At 37.1% G+C, this 19,280-nt stretch overlaps 1 protein-coding gene across 1 annotated transcript in view; it reads left to right on the top strand.

Annotated features, from left to right (window-relative positions):
• LOC145303806 (furin-like protease kpc-1) overlaps positions 1-19,280 on the top strand; it is a 308,581-nt gene that overhangs the window by 277,113 nt on the left and 12,188 nt on the right. Inside the window, exons 15-26 of the mRNA XM_080145426.1 lie at positions 8,814-8,882; positions 9,388-9,473; positions 10,541-10,673; positions 11,003-11,051; positions 11,802-11,872; positions 14,347-14,369; positions 14,896-14,940; positions 15,347-15,427; positions 15,898-15,974; positions 16,332-16,384; positions 17,944-18,030; positions 18,392-18,506. Coding sequence (XP_080001552.1) covers positions 8,814-8,882; positions 9,388-9,473; positions 10,541-10,673; positions 11,003-11,051; positions 11,802-11,872; positions 14,347-14,369; positions 14,896-14,940; positions 15,347-15,427; positions 15,898-15,974; positions 16,332-16,384; positions 17,944-18,030; positions 18,392-18,506 — 889 coding nt within the window. The remainder of the gene's footprint in view (positions 1-8,813; positions 8,883-9,387; positions 9,474-10,540; positions 10,674-11,002; positions 11,052-11,801; positions 11,873-14,346; positions 14,370-14,895; positions 14,941-15,346; positions 15,428-15,897; positions 15,975-16,331; positions 16,385-17,943; positions 18,031-18,391; positions 18,507-19,280) is intronic.

Raw genomic sequence — 19,280 nt, 5'->3', positions numbered from 1 at the left:
TGCGCTCTAATCCGTGGAAGATCTCAAAAGCCTTCCTGCTTAGTTTGACATCATATGTGGTAAGAATTTATCTTTAATTCTTAATAATAAGTGTAGTATGGTATATTTTACGAAGAAATTTAAAACATTAATTTTTCAACAAATAGACCATTTAACTGCTAACTTTTGACATACGAATATTTTCCTTAATTTTATTGATCATTTGAATCTAAAATTATCAATTTCTGATGCTATTTAATATGTTTCGTGCCAATTTAAAGTTTTTTAGAAATTTTATATTTTTAATTAAATTGAAATCACGCAACCTCGATCTACAAAAATAATAAACCATTAATATTATGTAATTAATTTTTATATTTTTGTTTTAGATTCACTGTTTTCATGGTAATAAATACACATTTGTAAACTTCGCTATGTTGGTCATTCGGAGGGCTTGGAGATAAGATTTCGAGAACGGCTAGGCAAGCGTTCCGAAACAATGAAAACAAGACAGAACAGATGCGGCTAAGAAAATATCTGTGAAGTTTTGTGAATGTGTTGGTTGTGATACCTTACCACACATTATTATAATCGTAATCAGTACAGTTAATTATTGTGACAATCATGGGTCCTAAAAAGAATAAAGGCGCTCAACTGGGATTGCGGCTGCGCCCAGCCGTCGAGGCCCTAACCAGTGAACTAAATAAAGTGATGAAGTTGGTCAGTGAATCTTCAGAGCTTGATGTTAGACATTTCACTAAGGAGTCAATCCTTGTCCATGACAAGTTCGAGACATTCGATAGCATTATGGTCGGTTTTAGCAAGCTTGGTGTGAGAATCCAAGAGCTTGAGGAGTTTAGTGACATTTATTCTAATATAATTACTGTGCAAAAGGATTATAACGCTCTGAAAGATGCTCTAGATGCTATGGAGGAGCTTAGTGACATTCAAAGTGTTGTTGATTTAGTTGGTGATAATTTGCCTGACCATAAGGCTGAACTATATGATCGTTGCTTAAAGATTGTGAAAGTTATTAAAGGGTCATACTTTCCCTTACCAGAACCAATTATAAACACTTTGTCTGCTTTGATGAAACGGCTGGCCGAGGTTAAGCTTGAACCTGTGAAGCCGCCTACAACGACGGCGGGTGCTTCGACAGCATCGCCATTTGTGTCGCCGTTTGGCACACCACAGTTCGGCACCGGTTCTATATTCACGCCAGGATATATGAATCGTGTCGACGAACGCCTTCTTCCAAGCTTTGACGGCTCAGAGTCAGCCTACGTAAGTTTCAAGGACAATTTTAAAAAGCTTACCGTAGGACAGGACCCGTCATATTTACAGTTATTGTTGAGCAGTGAAAAGGTCTGCAAAAATAAAGAGTTGAGACTTCAGTTAATTCAGATTCAATCGCATGAATCTCAATGGGCTTACCTCGACGCACGTTTTAAGTCCAAAACACGTCAGATGCTCTGCCTTTTCAACCAATGGGAGAAGAAGCCTAAACCGTCGGACTCCAACCAGATTGTGACAGTCTTAGCAGAGTTTGGTGGTGCAGTTAGCCAGCTCGAGCAGCTGACTAAAGATGATGATGATGAGGAAGTCACCACAAGCCAGTGGTTGACCATTATTCTTTTGGAAATGTTATCCAAGAAGTTGCCACGTGATTTCCAGGACAAGCTCAACCTGGCGTTGGGCTCGATGGATACCCCAAATATTCCTAAACTGTTGAAGATTATAGAGGAACAGCGTGGCGCCATTTTGATGAGGTGTTCAATCGATGTAGACACCCCCTCCAAGAAGAAAGGTAATCCTGCGGCCGCAGCTACAGCCGTTGGTAAACCTGGGTCTCCAGCTAAGACCAAGAAGAAACAGCCTTGCCCGTCGGAAGGTTGTAACTCTGATCACCTGTTGTTTAAGTGCTCCAAGTTTAGGGATATGTCTGTTCCTGAACGCAAAGTCTTCATCAAGAAGATAGGCGCCTGTTTGCTCTGCTTACAAAAAGGGCATCGGGTGGCCGATTGTCCCAGAGCCGATAAGCTTGGCAGCTGTACCATTGACAGTTGCAACCAGCCTCATAATTCATTATTACATGAATCTGTTGCTGGTGGACAAGTTGCGGCAGTGTATGAATCACAATTGTTTAGCAAGAACAATTTTATGCTGATGTTGCAGCAGGTCCCGGCATTGGCGGCTGACAAACGTCAAGTCACCGTCAATGCCATGTGGGACTCTGGAGCAAATTTGACGTTGATTTCTAGAAGTATTGCCAAGAAGTTAGAGTTGCCATCAACTGGTCGCACAGCTACTATTTCTCTGGCAGATGGAAAGAGCCAAGCATGTCCTACGGTCAAGATTTGTTTGGTTGACCGCAACCGGAATTCACATATTCTGGAGGCGGCGGTAGTGCCCAGCATTGGTACTGAAGAAGGGTTGCGTTCTATTGATCCTACAGCCGCCGCCGACATTTTCAACATGAAGCCTGATAATTTTTCTATGGTCGACGGTAAGATTGATATTCTTATCGGCCATTTAACACCAGCTATGTTCCCGTGTGCAGATAAAATGGTTGGTGATTCTAGACTGTACAGAAGCTTATTTGGTACAGGCTATTTAGTTGTGTCTGCAGATGGCAGGACTGTTGCTAATCCTGTCGCCTGTAAAGCTGTGAAGTTGGAGGTCAGCAAGATGGAGTTCCTGAGTACTGAGAGTTTGGGAATACAGCCGCCATCAATGTGCAGCGGTTGTAAGAACTGCCGTCATTGCGCCGCCATAGCCGCCGGGCAGTCCGCCTTGGACGTGCGTAAGCGGCAGCTGATTGAAGAAGGTCTGACATTAGATCTTGAGAACCATATTTGGACGGCCTCATATCCCTACAAGCAGCCGCCAAGTGTGTTATTTGATAATTCAGAGCAGGCCTATAAGATCTGCTTACATGACCGGCAGAGAATGATTAAAAAGGGTGAATACAACACCTTCTGCCAAGTGTTCCAAGAAGCTGTGTCTCGTGGAGTGTATCAGAAAGCTTCGCCAGAAGACCTAGCTTATACTAAGCCCGTGTATTATTCGAGCCTAGTCTGCGCATATAAAGAGTCTATTTCCACGCCGTTGAGGATATGCGCCAATTCTAGCTTCTGCTGCAAGGGGCTAAGCCTCAATAGTATTATGATGGACGGCCCAGTTCCATTATATACTCTGATGCACAATCTTATCCGGTTCAGAAGTTATAAGTGTGCATTTGTGGCTGATATTCAGAAGTTCTACAATTCATTATTAGCTACCTATGAAGATTCTCAGCTGAAACGTGTTTTTTTCGCTGATACAGTTGATGGAGAGCCAGAGGTCTACCTCACCAAAACCATCAACTTTGGTGAGGCCTTGGCTGGAGATATGGCCGTGACCGCCCTCAGACTCACTGGTCGTATTTTTGGTGGACGTTCCCAGCAGGATGTTCAAGATGTTTATGGATCTGAGAAGATTAGAGGTTGTGACGTTGTAGCCCAGCAGGATGTGTGGAGAGATGTTCAGCAACCACTCAGTTCTGAATTTATTTTGTATCAAGATCCTCCATCGGTCAAATTGGAGACTTGTACTTACGTGGATGACTGTTTGAGCGGTCATAACAGTAAGCCTGAAGCTGTCCAGCTGGTCCAAGAGCTGGAAGATATGATTGCACCTGGCAATTTCAAGTTTAAATCTGTTGTTTATTCTGGAGATGATGTTGACAGTGTAAAAGTTCTGGGCCTTGTTTGGGACCCTAAACAGGATAAGTTGTTCCTACCTGTCAGAGCCAACCACGGCGAGAAGATTAAGGGTAGAAAGTTACTAGAGGACCTGGACCTGGAGGACCTCTGGAGAAGTCTACCTGAGTTGATAACTAAACGTGAAGTTTGGAGAATTGTGCAACAACTTTATGACCCAATGGGTCTAGCAGCGCCATTGCTGCTTAAATCCAAGCTTTGTCTGCACTCAGTTTGCATACATGGATGCAACTGGGATGATGTTATACCTGGAGAGTTGAGGTCGGAGCTCGTGTCCAGCCTCCAGGACCGTTCGGCACTTGGAAATGTGTCGTTCAGACGTTCGATGGTTCCTGATAAGCCGTTGGGGCTTCCAATGCTTGTTGGTTTCTGCGATGCATCTAACCAGGCCTATGCAGCCATCACCTACCTGAGATGGCCAGTTCCTGGAGGATTTGATGTAGTTTTGTGTTGCGCCAAGTCACGTGTCGCACCAGTGAAGATAGAGTCTATACCAAGGTTAGAAATGCTTAGTTGTCTAATTTTGGCCAGGCTTGTGGATACTGTTGCCAGAGCCCTACCTTTCAACATTTCTGGCAAAGTATTTTTTAGTGATAGCAGCTGTGCTCTGGCTCAATTATCCAGTGACAGTGTCATGCTAAATGTTTTCAACAGTCATCGTGTTTCCGAGATACAACAGTTGACGAGCCCTGAAGATTGGAGATGGGTTCCAACCCAGCACAACATCGCCGATCTGGCGACGCGTGGTTTGTGTACGATTGAGGATGTACAACCTGGATCTACATACCAGGAAGGTCCAAGCTGGTTGCGCCTGGAACAGGACCAGTGGCCCGTTAAGACGGCGGGTGAGGTAAATGCATCCATTCCCGAGAGCGAGCTAAATCCCAAGATGGCGAAGCTCAAGGTAATGTTCACACAGGTGGTGGATAATGATTTCTGGAGGTCCCTGGCAAGAAGGACCTACAGGCAGGCAAGGAGGACTGTGGCCGCAGTTCTTAAGGCTGCAAACTGCTTTAAAATGCTGCTTGTCAAGAAACGTGGCGTTGCAACAATTGAGGATGGTGTTAGCAACAATGATAGTTCTAGGTATTATGAGAACTATACTTTCACAAATACATACATGGATTCTGTTTGTGACTTGTTTTTGACTTCCTTCAACCAAGAGAAGGAGATGACCATGGACGCCGAGGGGAAATTCGACTCCCTTCAACCCTATCATCACAAGGTCCAGGTTTGTTGGCCCATAGTGGGTCATGATGGATGTTATCCTCTTAGGACATTTACAATATTAAAAATGTCCGGGAGAGGAGATGAGGCTCTTGAGGCCGCTGCTGGAGGCCCTAGGAAGATTATGAAGGACAGCCCAGGTGTTGTCTTGCTCAGCCGCCACAACAGGCTGGCGCGGCTCATCCTTCAACAGTCTCACGATGAATTGGGACATGGAGGCCATCGTAAAACGTTGGCGCAAAGCCGCAGGTATGCATGGATCACACATGGCCGCATGGAGGCTATGAAAGTGGTCAAGAGTTGTGCTGCATGTTCCATTGAATATGCCAAGCGTTCGAGTCCCGCAATTGCTAATATTCTGCCAGATCGTGTCGAGCCCTCTGTGCCCTTCAAGGAGGTGCATATGGACCTTGCGGGGCCGATCGAAGTTACGAAGCCTGGCGTTGGCACCAGGAGTTCCAAGACTAAGTACAAAGTCTGGTTGTTGATTGTGGCCTGTAGATTCACACAGGCTGTGTTTGTTGATGTGTTGACCGATTATTCAACTGAAGCCGTGCTGGTCGGCTTGAGAAAACTTCAGGCGTTTTACAATATGCCTAGAAGGGTTACTACAGACAGAGGCACCAATATGGCTGGTGCCAAACGAATTATGGATGAACTTTTGAAGGATACCAGGATGCATTTTGAATGGCATCTTGTGCCCACCGCAGCACACTCGTTCGTAGGTACTGTGGAGAGGCAGGTTGGGCTGGTCAAGCGTGTGTTGAACAAGAAGTTGGCTGGTGCTACTGTAACCTTCAATGATTTATTGGTGTTGTGTGCTGAGACTGCAAGAGTCTTGAATTCTAAGCCATTGACCTATGCTACCCAAGGAGATGACGTCAATTGCTGGAGAATAATTTCACCTGCTGATCTGTTAGGCGGCAGGACCAACGATGCAATCTGCACCTTCGAGACAGGTTGTAAAGAGCCTATCACCAGGAGGCTGGAGAACTTGGAGGAGTTGACCCGTCAGTTCCATCAGGTGTACAAGGAGCAGCTCATGCCTGAGCTACTCAAGTCCGTCAAGTGGCGCAGCAACAAAGTGCTGCTCGAGCCGGGAGACGTGGTGCTGATCGTCGATAGCACAAATTTGATGAAGAAGTTCAGATTGGGGCGTGTGGAAGGAGTGCGCCCAGGTGGGAGGACCGTGGTTTGCAAGTTCAAATTATCAGATGACGCAGCCGCCACGAGTAACGAGACTTCCGCAAGACGTCTGCTCAAGATCAATCTACCCAAAGTTTAGTATAAGTATCGTTCTTGTTTAACTTTGAATTTTATTTTTACGGTAGATTTATCAGATATTTTTTCGAAAGACAAAAAACGCAAATTTTGACGCAATTTCGTTTAAACTTTCAAATCGACGCAAGATTTTTTCATTTGAAATGCAAACTTAAGTTATTTATACGTTTACGCAAGTTTTTTCAATGATTTAAGTCTTTCCGGGACCAGGGATTTTTTTCGCGGAAATTTTCCTAGGTACCTACGCAAATACGAACATTTTTATCCTTGTTTGATGAAATTCGATATGATAAAAAGTAACACAATGAGATTTTACATCATACAAATATTTCTTTAAGATTTATTGTAATCACATAGATAATTTAATATTACATATATATTAAAATTATTTCTATTTACCTTTTAACCGATGTACCTAAAGAAAAATGCAGATTTTTTCGTCTTGAATTAAGTAGATTCTTTGAGTTCGAAGATTTAAGCTTAATAAGACCGCTCTATAGTGTATCTTAGCTCTGTTACCTCGGCCAGACATACTACGGAACGGCAAAACTAAAGCATAAGATAATTTTATTTCGATTGCTTTGATTGATGATTTTAAAGTTTCTTGAATTATTCATGATTCTTTTAATTTTTGATTTGATTTAAACATCACTAATTATGTTTATTTTCAGTTGATGGAGCCCTGCGCCAGAAATCCTGTCGGAAATTATGCAGTATCAAAAAATTGTGATGGAAAGACATAACGTCCGTCAGGATAGCTGGAACATGGCATTATTAATATTTGAAAGATTGGTTAGTTTGTATCTTGAGGGGTTCATTCTAACTGAGGCCCCAAATTGCCTTAATTTTGACTGTATGAATATGTACAAGTTGCTTTCTTCTTAAAACAGAGAGAAATTGTAAACTCAGCATTTAGAGAAGTTCTTTTCTTATAATTGAGCTTTTGTTTTATTTTGGTAATTTAATTTACATATTTCAATTGCAATTTTATTTTACGCAATTTCGATTCACGAAGATTTAAAATTATGAATTTTTAATTTTCCGATGTTTGATGATTTTTTTTACAGTCATATTTTATTTAGATTTAAGTATCTATTTTATTAAAACATGTTAGATTTAAGGATCTTACCTATCTTATCTAAGAATGTCTAGATGTAAGCCCGAGTATTTTTCCGCTGGAGAAAATGCTAAATTTTGAGAAGTTTTTTATGAAATTTTACTTTTCTTTTCTAGCAAAAAGATTTAGTAGAATAAATGTCATTATTTAATCTTTCTTTCTTTTGATTTAAAAGTTTGAGTTGATTATTTAATTATTGATGCGATTTTTAATATAAGAATCATTTGCCTATTATTATGTAGGTACCTAATCAAAGTTTAGGTACTATTGATTATTAATTCATGTATTCGCAATTACATGGTCTATAATTCTAACTTTAATTGAGATTATGAGGCCATGATATAATGAGATGTGTGAGTGGTAAATGTGCATTTCATGAATGTTGAATGCTTTTCCCATTCCTTATTCCTATCCTTATGTGGTAGTGGAGTCGGTTTGAGTTATTGTGGTGTTCGTAAGTTACCATAATTAATTTTAGGCCTGATGGCCATGCCATTTTAAACTCTTGTAATTTATGTGTTATGAGATTATGATTTTGTGGACACTGTCTGCACGCATGATGCTAAGGTGTGTTATTGTGTTCGATTCCCAGTGACTAGACGGGTGTGTGTTGGAATGATTTTTCTTGTATTCCCTGGCAAGTTCGAACCCATTAATTCCTTTTTCCTTACACCAGAGAATGAGTGTGTTACGCGGCATTCCTAACTATCTCCGCGCTTCGCTTGTAAACAAACAAAGAGGCGCACATTTTTCCTTTGATGATTCCCATGTGAAGAGCTACGTGAATAAAAATAATGTATTGGTTGAATATACATGCGCTCTAATCCGTGGAAGATCTCAAATAAGCCTTCCTGCTTAGTTTGACATCATATGTGGTAAGAATTTATCTTTAATTCTTAATAATAAGTGTAGTATGGTATATTTTACGAAGAAATTTAAAACATTAATTTTTCAACAAATAGACCATTTAACTGCTAACTTTTGACATACGAATATTTTCCTTAATTTTATTGATCATTTGAATCTAAAATTATCAATTTCTGATGCTATTTAATATGTTTCGTGCCAATTTAAAGTTTTTTAGAAATTTTATATTTTTAATTAAATTGAAATCACGCAACCTCGATCTACAAAAATAATAAACCATTAATATTATGTAATTAATTTTTATATTTTTGTTTTAGATTCACTGTTTTCATGGTAATAAATACACATTTGTAAACTTCGCTATGTTGGTCATTCGGAGGGCTTGGAGATAAGATTTCGAGAACGGCTAGGCAAGCGTTCCGAAACAGTATTTTAAATAGAAAAGCTATTGAAAATTCCAAATGTTCAACTATCTCTCTATGTTTAAGATATATATTCCATATTATGTGTATTGTGTAGACTCCCTGTGCTCGAAAAGGCAATTTTAGGGGATTACTGATATATCTTACACTGTATTTTAGAAGACCTCCAACTCCTTTGATTGAAGTAGAACAAATAGAGAATCAACTTGATGACGACACTTTAAGCAGGTAGATAAATAAGAATATTCAAATATCCAAAGCTTGGTTTTTGGTAAAAAAAAATAAATCTTCTGATAATTAGATCCCCTAGAAGCCTTCAGGGGCGTAGCCGCTAGTCCATGTATAAAGTAGCAGAATATATATTTGTCTGTAGCTTGAGATCTCAATAACTGCTGAACCGATATGGTTCTAATTTATAGTAAAACTTTTTTTTATAGGCCCTGGGAATGTTCAATACTTTTCAGGGGACTCCAAAGAACCCCCCCCCCCCCACAAAAAAAGTAAATGATCGACCTACCATCACAACAAAAGAACCCCTTGAAGCCTCTAGGGCGTAGCTTCTTATAGACCACAGAAGTTTAATAATTTTTTAAAGGTGGTACCTCCTCCCTTCAAAGAGAAATCTCTTCTGAAACAATACCTAACACCAAAAAAAACTTTTTTTAAACTAAAATTTAAAGTGGATGGACGACTTACAATACAATACAACTAATGTTGGTCTCCACTTTTTAAGGTTTTCTGACAAAGAATGGAAAAGACAATGGTATCTAAATAGGAAAGGTGGCCTTGATATGAATGTGGAAGAGGCGTGGGACCTAGGTAAGATTATGCATCTTCCCATACATCTTAAGACAATCTTGATGTACATCCCCAATGATGATACACAAAATTACCCCTTCTGTAGATTACAATCAGTGCAATGGTTGCAACGTTCAGACACTCAACTTAATTAACCAACCAATCAAAATTCTATAATAGTCCCCATAGTTATTGGGCAAACAAAAAAGAAAACGTTATTATAAAACTTTGTGAAATAAACAGCCCAATTTTCCCTCCCTCCCTCTAATTGACAGTTAGTCTATACAATGAATGTATAAGTATAGTAGTATATTCCAGACAACTACCTCCCCCAAATAGTAAGAGCCCTTCAGCAGCTGACGAACATGATATTCAAAAAAAACTTTGCTTTCTCAATTAATCTATTTCAGCTTTTTTTTAAAATTTTCATTGGTTTAGTCAGATTTTTGACTAAAGGGTTTTAGTGACAAATAATCTATGTCCTATTGGGTTATTGTCAGTTTTATCAATAAGTTTTTCAAAATATTTTGTCCACATTTTGCCTGTTGTTCATTTGTATGAACCTGTCATCTAAAAAAATTACAGAAACTTAAAATTTTGCTTTGCCTGGTATAATATGATTTTAAAAGACCCAATATAATATCAGGACAGGGTCCTTGCCCACTAGGGAAGGTTATATATAGCTCTTGTCCCCTATATCCTTTACTTTAAGATATGTGCTAAATAATTTTATTTATATCTACAATAAATCTTATGTAACTAAATGTAAAGAAAATGTTATATGCTTGAATTCCTTTTTCAGATGGACGGATTATTATGTCTGACAGTCCATCTAGGGTTTTTAATCTATTAGCTAAAACAACATTAAATTAGGTTAATTGATATATAATTACTTGGATGTTGCACCGTATTTCCCATACTTAAATAAAATGGTCCTTCCAGCTGGCTAATATAACGATACCCCACATCCACCTCTTTTACCCAATCCACTGAAGGTACTGACCAATAAATGAGGAATCTAGAAGCAACCTAAATTGACGAAAAATTTTCCCTGTCCTAATATCCACATATATTAAATCCAATTTTAGGTTATTCTGGAAAGGGTGTGAAAATAACTATTCTGGATGATGGTATTGAGTGGAAACATCCAGATTTGATAAATAATTATGCCGGAGCTGCTAGCTATGATATCAATGATAGCGATGAAAATCCTTCCCCAAGGTATACATTTTCCAGTATGACTTCAAAACTCATTAATGTCAGCTGGATTAGAACCGGTTCTGAGCTATTATCGTATAATAAGCAATTTTTACGAATGATGATATAAAAATATAATATTGATTCCAGCTTTGTTCGCCCAAGCCAACGGCCCTACGGGGACAGCAAAACTTGGTTAAGAATAGTTCAGCAGAGTTAAAGCCCTTACTATTTGGCAAAAGAAAAAACACCTTATCATAAATTCATTAAAAAAATTTGAGAGGGGGGGATTGCTCGATAGGCGCAGATTATGTCAAGTATTTTTTTGTAAATAAATATTTAATTGTATTTAGATATGATATCTTCAATACTAACAAGCATGGTACAAGATGTGCTGGACAGGTAATTATCAGGAATTCTAAGGGATAAGGCAATTTATTTATATACACTCCATAGACGCCAAAGGGTTGGTGTTTACACCCCTCAAACTTTGAATCATCTCATTTTACCCCCATACAATTTTAGAAAATACATTAGATTACCTTTGAAACTCATTATTTTACCCCCCTAAAAATAAAAAGTTGTATATACATCCCATCTGACAAAGAAAATTACCCCTTATGTAGATTAAATTGAATGGTGAAAATTCCTAAAAGGATTGCAATAAAATTTTCAAATCTTAAAATTTTTGTTGACTATTAAATTTTTATTAATGTACTTTCATTTGATGTAAAACATCAGGATTTTATATCATTTTGCCTCTGAAAAAATTGGCATTGAGTTTCCACCAATTGAAAAAGGAATTTAAATTTTTTTCATCATTAATTTGGTTCTTAGGACCTCTAAAACAATGGTCTCCAAAAAGTCTGTCAGTCCCAATTTTAAGTCCATTAAGAGGGTTGTTATTTCGCGTAATTACGTAAAGTTGGCTGTTGAATTGTAGTCAAATGCTCTTATGAAGTCAACGTGTTCTTAATTATAATCAAATGTTGTATATAAATGAAATGGTCCATAATTAAGAACACTTTGACTTAATGAGAGCCTTTGACTACAACCTAACGCCCAACTTTACGAAATTACACAAAAAATTACCCTCTTTGTTTATTCAAAATGCATATTTTTTTTATAAAAACTAATCTTGTTTCTGTTTAGGTTGCTGCTGTGGCCAATAATTCTTTCTGTTCTGTTGGGATTGCTTTTAATGCTGGCATTGGTGGAATAAGGAATGTTCAAAATTTTAATTTTAATTTAGACTTAAGGTTCCTATGCAAAGATCTAAAGGGAAAAGATAATGGCCGAAAAATTGAAATTTATTATAATGATGAAACACAAAATAACCCCTTCTGTAGATTAAAATAAGCGGTTGAAACGTTTAAACTTAATGAATCAACCAATTAAAATTCACTAAAGTACCCAAAGGTGTTAAGCTAACGAAAAGAAAACGTTATCATAAAACTTTGGTGACTAGTGTAATAAACAGCCCATTGTCACATCTCTCTCTGGTTCCCAGGGGATAAGACAATTTCTGAACGACCCCAATAATGATAGACAAAATTACCCATGTCTTTAGAATAAAGCTATTGGTTAAAACGTTTGGCTATTCAACATGAAAAGCAACCAATCATAATTTGATAAAAGTACTGGAATTAATCTTATAATTGTTCATTTTACTATCCACGGAAAGCTGTTTATAATACGATGCAATAAATAACTAGTACAGTGAGGCCATGATTCCGATTATTTTACGTTGAATATACATTCTAACCGTTTATTAGAGATCTTAAGGGATAGGACAATGGGCTATAAATTGATGTGCACCCAAATTTGGGATATACTGGACAACCCTTTCTGTAGAAAAAGATCATTGATGAAAAAAGTTTAGACAATTTAGTCTAAGTTTACACAACCCAATAATCTATATTACAAAGTAGAACGATGTCTGTCTGTCCGTCTGTCCCTTAAGATCTCGGTAACCACAGAACCGATCGAATTATACTCTTCAGGGTATATACCTATCGGTCCTGTGGTGGTTTTAAACTATTTTCTTGGGGGATGTGACACCCCAATCCCCCCAAAAAATGAAATATCCCCACATTAAAAAAAAATTGGGGGGAAACTATGGTTCGGAGCACCCGAATTTTTTTTACATTTTTAAAATTTTTTTTAATTACCTCATGGGGCAAAGCCCCTAGAGGCTAGGGGCGAAGCCGCTAGTTATTTGAATAAAGTAACTAAAGTTTTATTTAAGAGAGTGTGTTTATATAACTTATAATTAATAATATCAGTCCATTGTTCTCTCCCTGCCAGCCTTTTATCTACACGGTTTCTAGCACTTTGATTCTTTTCTTAAATTGTATTTAATCATTTACACAAAAATTTTACGTAAAAAATTATACGATAAATAAAAACTTTTAGTAACCAATTCATTTTTTATAATAAAATAAACTCTGCGGGGATGCATAATATAACTTAACTTAACCAAACATAAACCTTATTTACATTTTTTTCTCAAAATTTAGGGGGAGCTTTCGGGGTTTAACTAGGCACTTTGTGTGTGGCGCCCCAAAATGCTATAAACTTATAATCTATGTTTTAATATCAATATCTTTTTTTGTGGTACCTCATACAGGCGGGGATGCTGTCCTTGATAATCAAACGCCAGGTCCAACAACCCATGATAACTAAGTGAATCCAAATGTCTCCTTTTTTAGGTTAAGAATTATCCATTAGAAAACCAAATCTTTGATTGCACGACCTTTGTCGGAGAAGTCCCAACTGTGCATGGTAATGAGTTGCGCCTGTTTTGGGCCAAGGCATCCCCCCCTACTTCTAACTATTAATGTCGCGCAACTGACATAGTAGCAGTAGGAACCATTTATAACGTCTTTAGTTATGACGTGGTGTTAAGCCGAGATACGAACCTATCACCTCCCCGACGACGAGTCGATGCAAGTGGATCGTGTCTTTTTTTGTGGTAACGATAGAACATTGCCAAATGTGTAAAATTGTTTGAAATGACTACTAAATAACCCACTAGAGGAAATTGAATTTCAACACAAATGGCTCCAAATGATAAGATTTTACAAAATTATTAACATTTGGTGGGGGGGGGGGGGCCCGGGGGGGGGGGCGGGGGGGGGGGTGATGATGGATTTAGGAATAGTTAAAAGACTTGTAACAAGAGCAAGTAATATGTAAGAGCAAGAGCGTTTCCCCCCAAATTTTTTTTGTTCAGCACTTATACCCCCAAACCCCCCTTTGTTTTTCAAATATATTGAAAATTAGGGAAGGGGATGGAATATTTTTTGTTTGTTTGTTTTTCACTTTAGGTGAGGTTAAGTGAGTTTATATTGGGTACTGGGTAGCCCTGGAGGCTCAGGGCCCACAGGGTTAGGGCACCTCGAAGGGTTTGGCCTTAAAAGTAAAAATATATTTCCCCTGCCCCCCCCCCCCCCCTCTTACCTGATCATTCTATAAAAGTAAAAGTCTGTCTTGTGTGCTTGTCTGCTTGTGTTTTTTTTATAATCTCTATTGTAAGATGACTTCTTCCATAAAAGCGAATTTCAGAAGGAAAGACAAACGAACAATAGAATGTAAGAACTTAATAAGCAGAACATAAACAAGAATAATGCTTTAATAGGAGCAAGTATCAGATTTCTTAGAAAATATTTAAATTTTGAACGTTTTACTTCTGTAGAATGTTAGATGGCCCGATAACAGGTAATGCCTTTTTATTTATACTGGCGCTGGTAATATGATTGTCTTGGCAGCTATTTTAGATACTAGCGGATGTGCCCCACCTCTTTACCTTTAGGGGCTCTGAATTTTAAAGGGTAAATATTAACAGAAAAATAGCGTGAAACCATCCTATTAGGATTATAATTGTTTAGTGAGGCTACGCCTTAACAAAGAGCATGAAACATATAACATACCTAGTCCGTCGGTCTTTCAGTCATACTACAAAAGACATCCTTTTTTATGGCCACTAAACTTCTTTCCACGATGTATGTTATTTTACCTATTTATGTTGTATTCCTTATTTGTTTTTCATCCTATCTGGAAGCAGCTAATAGAGCCTAATATAAAATGACGTCACACTCTACAAATACCAGAGATAGGCCGCCAGTATACATTTTACCATTGGTCAATTACTCTGTATACTGGCCTATCATTGGTCATTTGTTTTACAGGACGTCATTTTTATTAGGCACTATTAGCTGCTTCTCCTATTTGTATTTTTGTTTAGATGCGGTGGAAGCGAGATCCTTATCCCTAAATACTCAATACATAGGTAATTAATCAGGGATCTAAAGGGATAAGACAATGGCCGATAAATTGATGTACATCCCGAATCATGATACACAATATTACTCCTTTGATTAAAGTTATTTGTTAAAAATTTTCTAACATTCAAGTTAATTAACCAAGTTAAGTCCCCAAAGTTGTTAAGCCAACAAATAAGAAAACATTATTATAAAAATTTGGGGACTAGTGTGTTAAACACTAAACAGCCCATTGCATCTTTCTGGTAATAAATACATCTAACAAAATTATATCGATTTTTGATGGAAAAAATGTTGTTAACAGCTAAACCTCCAAATTTTGTTATTTATTGGGGATGGGAGAGAAGGGGTTTCTTTCTACATATGTATTTTCTATCTATTACCTATCTAGCTATCTATTTTCTATGTATTAAGATATATATTCTGCCTCCTGGGGGCCTGATGATGATGGTAGAACTGTTGATGGTCCTGGACCTCTCACTAGAAGAGCTCTAGGTATTCAAACCTTTCATATGCCTTTTTTTAGTAGCGAAGCTACTCAATAATTTGATATGTCTTTTTAGCCTTGCGTTCATAAAAAAATCTGAATCTAATAAACTTGAATTTTTCAACTGCTGATTAAGATAGAAGGCTATTTTTTATTTCTTTTAGCAATTAATATTTAGAAATGGGGTGCAAACGGGGTTTCACCAGGGGGTTCACAATACGAAATATAAAAGTGTTTGTTTTGGGGGGTTTAGTACAGACAACAAGATGTTAGTTATTTTTTTAGTTAGTGGGGTGGATACACTCCCTTAGATGATCATCCCCATATTTAACACACTCAAAGTCAAAAGCGTCTTTCAATTAGTAAATTGGTAAAGTAAAGAAAGGATTTCAGTAATTTCTAGAGTTCTTACTTTAAAATTTGTGCTCGTTTTTCTGTCTCGTCTGAATGAATTTAATGTATGCTGTTTTGTATTCAGAGGAAGGATCAGTGAAAGGACGCAACGGTCTTGGAAGTATTTTTGTCTGGGCTAGTGGTAATGGTGGTAAATTTCAGGTATAAAACAAAAAAAGTCATGAGGTTCCTTACTTTTTCGAGAAAAAAAACCTTACTTACATAGGTCATTATAAAATTCTTGTTCTAAATGCATCAACATCACATTTGGGATCTTCCTTCAAATTACTAAATTACTTGAATTAAAATGAGAGGGGGGAGGGGAGGAGTATTTGTTTTTCTATGCCTATCCCTGCCGGCTACCCAGTTTCCAAAATAACTTAACCTACACTGACCTAAAGTTTCAAAGAAACTACCCCCAACCCCTTATTTTATTTTAAAAATGAGAATTATTGATAGGTTTTAATTATGTTTAAAATGTTTTCATAATAACTTTATTAACCATTCCAAATTATTTAGGATAATTGTAATTGTGATGGCTACGCTACTTCTATCTACACCTTCTCTGTCAGGTAACAAGAACAATTATTTACATGACAACCATGACATCTATAATTGTGATGGCTACGCTACTTCTATCTACACCTTCTCTGTCAGGTAACAAGAACAATTATTTACATGACATCAATGAAAACTATAATTTTGATGCCTATACTACTTCATCTACACCTTCTCTGTCAGGTAACAAGAACAATTATTTACATGGCATCCATGACATCTATAATTGTGATGGCTACGCTACTTTATTCTACACCTTCTCTGTCAGGTAACAAGAACAATTATTTACAAGACAACCATGACATCTATAATTGTGATGGCTATGCTACTTCTATCTACACCTCCTCTGTCAGGTAACAAAAATAATTATTTACATGACAACCATGACATCTATAATTGTGATGGCTATGCTACTTCTATCCACACCTCCTCTGTCAGGTAACAAGAATAATTATTTACATGACATCCATGACGACTATAATTGTAATAGCTATGCTACACCTTCTCTGTCAGGTAACAAGAATAATGATTTACATGACAACCATGACATCTATAATTGTGATGGCTACGCTACTTCTATCTACACCTCCTCTGTCAGGTAACAAGAATAATTATTTACATGACAACCATGACATCTATAATTGTGATGGCTATGCTACTTCTATCTGCACCTCCTCTGTCAGGTAACAAGAATAATTATTTACATGACATCCATGACGACTATAATTGTAATAGATATGCTACACCTTCTCTGTCAGGTAACAAGAATAATGATTTACATGACAACCATGACATCTATAATTTTGATGGCTACGCTACTTCTATCTACACCTTCTCTGTCAGGTAACTAGAACAATTATTTACATGACAACCATGACATCTATAATTGTCATGTTTATACTACTTATATCTACACCTTCTCTGTCAGGTAACAAGAATAATATTTACAAGATAACCATGACAACTATATTTGTTAAGGTTATACTACTTCTATCTACACCTTCTCTGTCAGGTAAGAAGAACAATTATTTACATGACAACCATGACATCTATAATTGTGATGGCTACGCTTTTTCTATCTACACCTTCTCTGTCAGGTAACAAGAACAATTATTTACATGACATCCATGACATCTATAATTGTGATGGCTATACTACTTTAATATAACTTCACCTAACCTAAAGTAATAAAGAAACAAATGTAAAACCCTGTATTTCAAATTAATAGGGGAGGATTTTGTGCTTGACTAGACACTAACTCTAAAATTATTGTGCAGATTATGTTAAATCTGCATCTGTTAGGAAGTTTATTAGTTTTGAGTAAAAACAGTGAAGGAGGAGAAAATAGCAGTATTTCAAATTATTAACCAAAATGTTTATAAGCTACCAGAGACAGATTTCACATAAAAGACTTTGTTTGGAAAAAAAAATATTTACCATCCATGATACTATCCTCTAATTCCTGTTAAAAACCCAAAATCTTTTATGATCTATTGTTTCATATACCAAAATTTGCATGCATCACATATTGAAAACTACATGACATAAAACAAATAATTATTTATATTTTTAGTTCAGCAAGTGAAAATGGATTGATACCCTGGTATAGTGAACAATGTAGTTCTACATTAGCAACTACTTATAGTAGTGGTAGTTCAAGGTAATATTGATATGTTCTATAGAGATTAGATTTACTTACTTTGTATTTATCTATTTATATAATTTATTGTATAATGAAAATTTAGTACTATATTAGCAACTTCTCTTAGTTGTAGCAGTTAAAGGTAATATATATGTTTAAAGTTTTCTTTAAGAATTAGACTTCCATAAAAATATAAAATTATTGTTTTTTTATACAATTAAATCTATATTAGCCACCTCTTAATTAATTTTAATTGTCAATCTACATGGCTAAAACTCTAATTTCATCATATGTTTTTAGTGATCTTCAGATGTTTCTAGGTATATTTTGTACAATGACATTAAAGGTTTTAAAGCTAGCAAACTAATTTTTTTACTAGGCAAGGGGAAAGAAAGATTGTAACAACAGATCTGCATGGTACCTGTACAAACAGTCATACGGGTACCTCTGCCAGCTCACCTATGGCCGCTGGAATTCTAGCACTTGTCCTTGAGGTAATTAATTATATTTACTAAAAACCATGATGGTATACTTACTATAAGCTATAGAATTCGGCACTTTTCCTTAACCCTTAATGGTCGGGGGGGGGGGGGCGTTGAACGCCCCCCCCATCCGGTTTTTTCTATCTCATTTTCTGTGTGTGAAAGATAAAGAGCCCAAACTGTGTGACTTTTTAAGTTTGGGTATGACACATAACTGAGAGTTGGAATTTTTTGAATATCTCCATCCTGGCGGGCACAGGATGCCAGCAAACCTGGCAGGGTCATCCAGGTAAAGAGCAAAAATATTTTTTTGACTTAAACAAAGTATTTTATCTTGCCAAAATACTAAAATTTCCTCTAGTAGTACATCCTTATATGAAATACAGGTGTTCAAGTCAATTTCAGGTTCCAGGTATGATCCTGCAGGTCCTGATCCTCCAGGTCTCCAGAAATCTTTAAAAGGCTCCTGTGGCCTCAATTTTTGACTTAGAGACTTCAAATTTTAAACTTAAGCTTTTCTTACATGTCTACATAACGTATTAAAATTTCATAAAGATCCACCGCCGTTTTCCCGCCGACCGCCGACTGCGGCGGCTGGCAGCTGCCAAGTACAGCTGCGGCCGCTGAAATTTATATTTTGACATTTCAAATATAAAATTTACATAAAGATAAACATTTTCTGCAAAAAAAATTGTTCTTCTAGCTTCAAAAATAAGAAAATTACAGCCGTTTGAAATTTTTAAGTAAAAAAGGACCTAAAAACAAAGGTTGTTAAATAAAAGGGTG

The sequence above is a fragment of the Acartia tonsa genome, chromosome 13 (genome assembly GCF_053477335.1).
Source record: "Acartia tonsa isolate MP-2025a chromosome 13, ASM5347733v1, whole genome shotgun sequence".
NCBI lineage: Eukaryota > Metazoa > Arthropoda > Copepoda > Calanoida > Acartiidae > Acartia > Acartia tonsa.
The sequence above is the reverse complement of the archived record's forward strand: the minus strand, read 5'-3'. Positions and strand labels throughout refer to the sequence as shown.